This window comes from Megalops cyprinoides, chromosome 9 (assembly GCF_013368585.1).
Source record: "Megalops cyprinoides isolate fMegCyp1 chromosome 9, fMegCyp1.pri, whole genome shotgun sequence".
Taxonomy (NCBI): Eukaryota; Metazoa; Chordata; class Actinopteri; order Elopiformes; family Megalopidae; genus Megalops; species Megalops cyprinoides.
The window spans coordinates 13,670,001-13,677,559 of record NC_050591.1 but is presented as its reverse complement, the minus strand read 5'-3'; the positions used below and the strand labels follow the sequence as shown (position 1 = coordinate 13,677,559).

Sequence of the window (7,559 nt, the reverse complement as noted above, 5' to 3'; positions counted from 1 at the left end):
TGTCCACCATCTTTGATAGAACGTAACTTGCGTGACCTGTACGTCGTGCGTGAGCAAAGATGGTGGAACACCCCAAGCTGTTCCACTCCAGCCTCTCTTGGTAGCTTATTTCTATTGCTGCACAATGCAGGCTAGTTGCAAATGCTGATGCATTATCAATGCGTCTCTCTACTCTGAGGTTTCGTCTCAGAATACCAGAATACATATCAGGTAAATGCACCTTCTGTAGAAAAAGCTCTATTTGTTTGTGAACAACACTTCAGAGTTGACGCTGCACAGATCAGCTCATTTTTAATGGTATTGTTTCGGTTCGGATATAGACTATATTGGACACCGGTAATTCCATCAGTTTCTGTACTTTGTGAAGTCAGAGAATCCGTGGCACCTGCTACAATCTGATTCCCGTTAACAGCCATGTTATAAAATATATTTTCTTTAACAGACTGGGGACCTCGTTCAGTTTCGCTGAAAAGAATTTGATTTATATGTAAAAAAAAAAAAAAAAAAAAAAAAAAAAATCCAAATAAGGGCTTAAGACGTGTTGAAACCCAGAAAGAAATAAGGAAAATATTGATGTCTGTGAACATGTGAAAACTGAATTATATTTCTACACTTATTTGAAATAAATTCTATGTTTAAAAAATGAAACCACGTCCAAGTTTTACAGTTTCAGTTTCCATAACATGTACCGTCAATGTATAATTGGCAAAACTGAGTGATTATACTAATAATCTAACAAAGACTGCATTTGAGTGTCTGTCTGGAAAAAAAAATATTTTCCATGTTAACACAATGCAAATAAATGTAAATAAGCTTATATTGGTGAATACAAGATAAATGAACATCGTAGTATACTGCTATATAGTAGATAGTATATGTGGTATATACTCTATTGCTGAGATATTTCAAGCATTACTGACAACATCCATGCAACAGTAAGTTACAAGACGTTTTTTGAAAGAAGAGCATTTATAGCTTTCTCTTATGATGTTGTGGAACGATAGCAATAGACCTGCAGTCAACTCTGCCTCTGTATAGTGATTCCTCCTATCAGAAAGAAAAAACTACTTTTGTTACTTTTAGACATACGTTTTTCTGCTTTTATGTCAAATGCGTATGTTTGTATATATGTATGTTGTAAGGTGTATGGAGTAACACACGCTGACAATAACTTCTGATAACTAACATATGTCCACTGAATGACAAGTATTTACATATATATTAAAAATAGGGTTTTACTTTTAACCTGTGTCTAAACATATCACTTCCTCATTGAGGAGCTGTTGGACAAAACCACAAATGATTACCCTGTGGTTTAACCTCAGTCAACATGCTGCCTCTTGACTTGTAAATTATGAAGATAGGATATTGTTCAGCACAAAATAAAGGCACACACTCAGCCAGAAAAAAGCAGGAAATGGACTGAAGAAACAAGCAGAAAGCACTCAGAGCCGAGGGAGTTGCAAGGAATGTTGGGTGAGACAAGGAGACTGTGGCGCTGCCCTCTGTGATTAAAGTGTTAGTCAGCAAGCCCACTGACATTGTCCCTCTTTCCCACTGCACAGGAAAAGCACGCATTCCAGAGGGACCACTACAGCTGGCTCCGTCAGGGATCTGACCGTGACGTCTGAGGGGAGAGCGTCAGGCCCGCCTCCGGTCTGCCCCTGCGACCCCCGCAATCATGAGGACCACTGGGCGGATAGGGTGGTGGTGAAACAGTATAAACCAAGGAAGGCTGGGAAATTTATTTTGGGAGCTGTGGTAATTAAGTTGCAGTTTTGAATTCAGCTCTGTCATGACTCATGAGTCCTGAGGACAAGATCGTTTGACATACCGTAAATGATTTTCAAAACGTAATGGAAGCTAAATTTGAAAATTATTCATAGTCTTTTATGAGTATGACTGAACATTGTCAGTCTTAGCATAATAATATAAATTTAAGCTAACTGGCATGCTGTTGATTAAAAATGTTGCAGAAAGTTTTCGTTACATTACTTTACATTACATTACTAGATTACAATATTGGCATTTAGCAGACACTCTTATCCAGAGTGACTTACATCAGTTAGAGTTTTTTTTTTTTTTTTTTACAATGTTATCCATTTATACAGCTTGATATTTTACTGGGTATTTTTGTATTTTTGTATTATATGTGGTTCAGACCCAAATAATGCTGTACTTATTTCTTATACTTTTTAGCTCAATATTTAGCTTTGATCTTTTATAGATTAGAAAGCATTTCAAAAGCACCTATGCAGTACAATTTATGTATTTTATTGCTTGTTGTAATTATCTAAATTCATCACATGTGTATGCATGTACACTATGTTCCTTTGTATCTCTCCCATTGACACACCTCTTACACTGATGATGGATTATCATTTGTTACTTTACCGTTCCTGGAATCTGTTAGTATATATAACAAAGTCCAGCAGAGGTAAGGCGAGCAACAAAGAGAGAAGTTCACCAGGACACTCAGTAAGTGCTATCAGCAAAGTAACAGTAAAACTAAGAATCAGTAACATCATGGGAGTTGACATTCTCTCATGATTCTCTTGTCAGGAGCCATGTTACTCAGGAAATCTTCTTGCAATGCACCCTTCACCTCGGAGGCCCCCACAACCCATTAACAGCCAGTGTTAGAGCTGATATTTGTCCTTTAGCATGTCATTAAGAGGTTAATAAATTGTTCTGATGTTTTCGCAAAATGTCTGCTTTCATCAATAGAATTCATGTACTTTGGGGCCCAGTGTGCTTAAATGCCATTTAAATAGAAATACATTTGACTTATAAAATGAATTGATCCTTTAAGGTCCTTTAGCCCCCCACAGCTGTGGTTACTGGACACGTGAAAACATTGCAAGTGTTTTTCAGTATAAAAGGGAGTGGGGGGCACCGCTTCTGGGTGCCCCCCTACCCCGGCTGCAGCCCCCCCCCTCCACATCAGGGGAAGTTTCCTCCCTTCATACGGTGTAAACTTGGCTCCAATAAAAGTGTCCGTTTACCACCTCAGTGGACAACAGGAAAGCTTTGTTTATTGAAAAACATTCCATTTGCAAGCCTGAACAGAGGCCCGAACGCTTCCACGGCGGTAACCCCATCCAGGGGAGCCACGCCGGAGCCTTGACTGTCACGAGCTCGCCCACCGATTGGAACACGGCCACCCCGCCAAGAGGCAGTGCGGAGAGCAACACAGAAAAACAACAGACATAGAAAGATGCTCGAACGCCGGCCCCTCGGTTTCACTCCGCAACAAGGCTTGTCTTGCGCTCCCTGGTGGGTTTTTGGCCTGCATTGTTTCAGTTGTTTTTTTGCCATTGTTATTTAGCACTGCCAGTCCTCCAGGATTGCCCTGCACTCTTCAGGAACTGACAGTTTAACCTTCCCTCCATGACTGGGGGTAAGATTAAAAGGACCCTGTGGATCCTGAAATGGTACAGAGTGATGTGCAGTGTTTCCACTGTTGTTTTGTTTTCCTCATGACCCTTTCACCCCCTTACCGGGAATTTAACTCTTTCGTCTTTCTGCTGAATTAAAGGCATCTCTTTCACTCCATTGTTTCAGAGTACAAAGCAAGAAAACAACAGGCTTTGATTTTTACATTTCATTTATTCACAATAGCTGATTTGATTATTTACATTTCATGGCAAATATATACTTTACATCCAATTGTGCATCAATTGTACACCGTTTACACAGTGGTCACAAAAATAAACAGGAAATACAGTATGCTGAAGGGTATATGAAGGTAATCTAGGCACCCCACCAACACACTGGAAAAAAGTGAGTGGAAACATAGTGTGTAAAGAACAAGAATCCAAGAGTGTCATAATTATCAGGGATTGTCTTTCAAATGCCATTTTCCAATCTACAATACAAATTCTGAATTTTGAAGGAGTAATTAGTTTTGAACATCCCAAGGGAGGGGGGATCATACCCCCTCTTCTGCACCTCTCCTAGCAGATTATATTCCAGTATAAATGTCATTTATATGTTAAGACTACAGAGTCTTCTCATATCAAGTATAAAATGAACATTAAATCGTCTGACCACAAACTACACTAACAGCAATGATTCACTTGTAAATCTAGTAAAAGTAAATGTACACTGAAAAGATTATTTTTGTATTACTATTTTTAACATTTCTCTGATGATAACAGCTTTTTGTCTTGGTTCCTTGTGGGTGTAAGATAAAATCAGAGCGAGCACAAATTAAAATGACTATACATTCAAATGAATGAATTGGTAGGAATTTGACAGTTACAGGACAGTCAGACTGCATTACAATAAATAAGACCTTCTGCTGTTATATAAATAGTTGTCGTCTTGATCTCATCTTTTTTCTGGAGTTTCACAATTTATATTTGCCTTTATGATGGCATGAGAAATAAATTGTGTATTAATAACTTTTAAATATGAAGAAACACATCATAATGAAATGATAATTAAAATCAGATAGTACCTTAAATCAAGCATTTATCATGTGGGGCCAAGCATTTACCATCACCAACCCAGCCATCGCATTGATATTACTGTAGCTAAGCTGCTGTGAGTAGGCAAGATATTTCTATCAGCAATATTTTCCTTGTTCTTCAGTTAAATGTTACTTTTCATCAGTAGCACATTATATTTCTTTTGTAACCCTCATGTGATCCAAACCATACTCCGTGTGAAACAACTGGTGTTTGTTATCCAGTTAAAGTCATGAAACCAACAGAGGTCAACTGCTTAGCCTCAGTATAATGGACATTTGGCAAACTCCTGGTATTTTAAATCAAGGCAACTTATCTTGATTATCGTGTAAGTACTCAACAGACAGACTTACGTTATTTCCTCTGAAGCAAGCAACATCTGCGGTGTTTAGTAAGAGTCTCAGCTTTGAAATGAAGGGAAAAAATGGTCTTGTCCCAGACTGTTTCCCCTCATGAAAGTGGAGAAGGAATGTCTATGTAGGAGGTGAAAATATCATTGGTCCTCTTTTTATCATGTCATTTTTGCCTCTTGTAATACAACATTCCATCTGCATGGAGCCGTGAGGGGAGGAATATAATGTTCCTTCACTCCCCTTAGGCTCAAATAAGACCCCCAGAAGAGGAAAGAACTGCAGAGACACCTGACAGTTTAGGGCACTGCCCTATAGTGGTCGGAGGCTCAGAGCATGTCGTCGGCCACCTCTCTGTCAGGGGTCCTCTTGCGGCGTGGCCTCAGGCTAGAGAAGCAGGAGGACGCTGTGAGGGCGATCCGGCTGAGGCCCAGGTTGAGGCAGTGCACCTCGGAGGTCACCGGGACCTCGGAGAAGAGGGCCCTGTCCCGGGACAGCTGCGTGAGGCTGTCGCTGTTCTCGATGTCCTTCACAATGTTCAGGATCTCTTGCCGCTCTGTTTGCCGCGTCATCCCGCGGATGTTGAGGATGGCGGATATGTGCTTCTTCCTGGGAGAGGGGAAAAGAGCAGGCTGTCAGCACAGAGTGTCCAAGGCCTTTGGATGTCGTACTGACACTGGCCACATCTGCATCTTTTTAACAGCCCATTAATATCGGTGTCAAAATAAAAGCACCTTGGACAGAGGGGAAAGCAAATACAATGGTAAACCAACTGAGACGGAGGAAAAACAGCAGCCCAGGCGGGGGATGGCTGAGGCACGGGGGGAAGCTGAGCTGGGGGTGCCAGACTTTGATCTCCAGCAAACAATGGGCGGAGCCGGCACACAAGAAAAAGGAGCGCCGCACACTGCGAAAACGACTTTAACATCTGTGCTCGTTAGTCAGCCTGGTTGGCTTCTGACTGAGCATCTTGGCACCAGGCAGTCTCCTGTGGGGTGGCAGGAGTGACTCCGGAGTGGCTTCCTGTCTGAGCCGGCGGTGCGAGCGTCAGAGCACAGCACGCTGCCAGCCAGCGGCGGGCCCGCGTGCAAAAACACACAAACAGCATGGCCCGAGGGCAGCCCCGCTGCTCAAAGCGGCTGCCGTCCATCACTTTTGGAAACAGCGGGCCGGACGGCGTACCCGTCGTATTGCTTCCGAGGTCCTGAACCCGTACCGCCATTTTCTCTCCCAGAATGGCACAGTTTCACAGTGCCATGTTAGCGCTCATTGTTATGGCTGGAAATGCTGAGCGTTTGAATGAACAATTGCCACACGTAGGAAACTGGTGGTTTGGTAGCCATATTGTGTGTTGTCAAAGTTTGTTCCCCCTTCATCAGAAACCACTGTGTTCACTGTGGTGAAAATTTGGAAGTAAAACAATTTCAGCCTCAAAATGGCACATTTCAATATGCAATAGAAAACTATACTTTAAACTACATCTTATGTGTTGGAAAGGTAGAGTCAATGCATCACTGCTTCCTAACTTACATGTATAGACAAAATGAATTATTGTTCTCAACCTTCTATGTATAGACATCCATAAAGTGTTTCACCTGGACCATCAGGTAGGTTGATTCCTTAATCATACAGTGACCTAAATAAACAACGAGGTAAAACTAAAAGAAGAAAGTTCTGCGACCTATATGGACCTGAGTTGCCGATCGAGGCTGAAGCAACAATTGGGTCAAGTCTATAAAGTGTCACGGAAAGGGACCAGGAGATGTATGGCTTCATTAAGAACGCATTCCACTTACGGCCACTTCCTCGGGCCAGGATTGCTCCTGCGGGACTCTAAAGTTGGCGACTGACCTCCACAGGTTAAAAAACACTGCTAATGTGTCAGGACCCGAGCAGGAAGCCAGTGTTTTTGCTTCTTCTTGACTCAGGCCTTGAGATGGATGACTCCTTCTCTTTCATGTGTGTCAGCGATAGCGGGTTTGTGTTTCCAGCAATATCAGGAAGCGGTGAGCGCTTGTTTGCTTTCACAAGTCCATTTATAGTGAGGAGATGATCACAGCAATGCTTTCAGGGTGACTTATTGCACCGGGCCTTTGCTCGTTTGCTCCACCTAGCTGGCGTTCCGGAATGATGCGGCCCCCTTTCGACTGAGCTGTCTCCTGGGGAGGGCCCTTACCGAATGTCAGGAAACTCTCGCACCAGGACGCCCACTTCCATCTGGATGGAGGGCGTGTCCTCCAGGAGGATGATCTCCGACAGGTGTGGGACCGCGCTGTCGAGCCACGAGGACGCGGACTCCTGAGAAAGAAGGGCAAAGCAAGTGGGTCAGAGGTCATGGGTGCAGAAACTCGCTGGTAAGAAAATGCCGCAGACACAGAGACTTTCAGTGCATCACGAATAAATTTCATACACGCAAAGCGTACAGAATGAAAACACATTGTACATGGGGTGCCCCCATTGTACTCTTACTTCCATTAACTTATTAAACCTGAGCGGCACATGAATGAATGACTTGAATTACCTGGCACATTTCTGAGCCATTTTAATCCCTAGAACAACCATTTCTTTTTTTAACCTAAGAGTTGGGGATTCATATTTGAGTAACAGGAATCTGGGAGCAATGCCACATAATTAGCTTCCAATAATAAACCCAACCCATAAATATGGGCTGTTGCTTCCTTTGAAGTGCCACTGCCTTGTGATGAGCAAGCTTAGTTTGCACCAAATTTAGATCACT

The 7,559-nt window shown here is 42.5% G+C and overlaps 1 protein-coding gene across 2 annotated transcripts in view; it reads right to left on the bottom strand.

Moving 5' to 3' along the window:
- Positions 1-3,676: 3,676 nt before the first annotated feature.
- Positions 3,677-7,559, bottom strand: part of exoc3l2b (exocyst complex component 3-like 2b) — a 35,025-nt gene continuing 31,142 nt past the window's right edge. For both annotated transcript variants that reach the window (XM_036537573.1, XM_036537572.1), the window contains exons 12-13: positions 6,999-7,120; positions 3,677-5,431 (exon numbers count right to left, since the gene is read on the bottom strand). In XM_036537573.1, the coding sequence (XP_036393466.1) occupies positions 5,152-5,431; positions 6,999-7,120 (402 nt within the window). In that variant the 3' untranslated portion in view covers positions 3,677-5,151. The remainder of the gene's footprint in view (positions 5,432-6,998; positions 7,121-7,559) is intronic.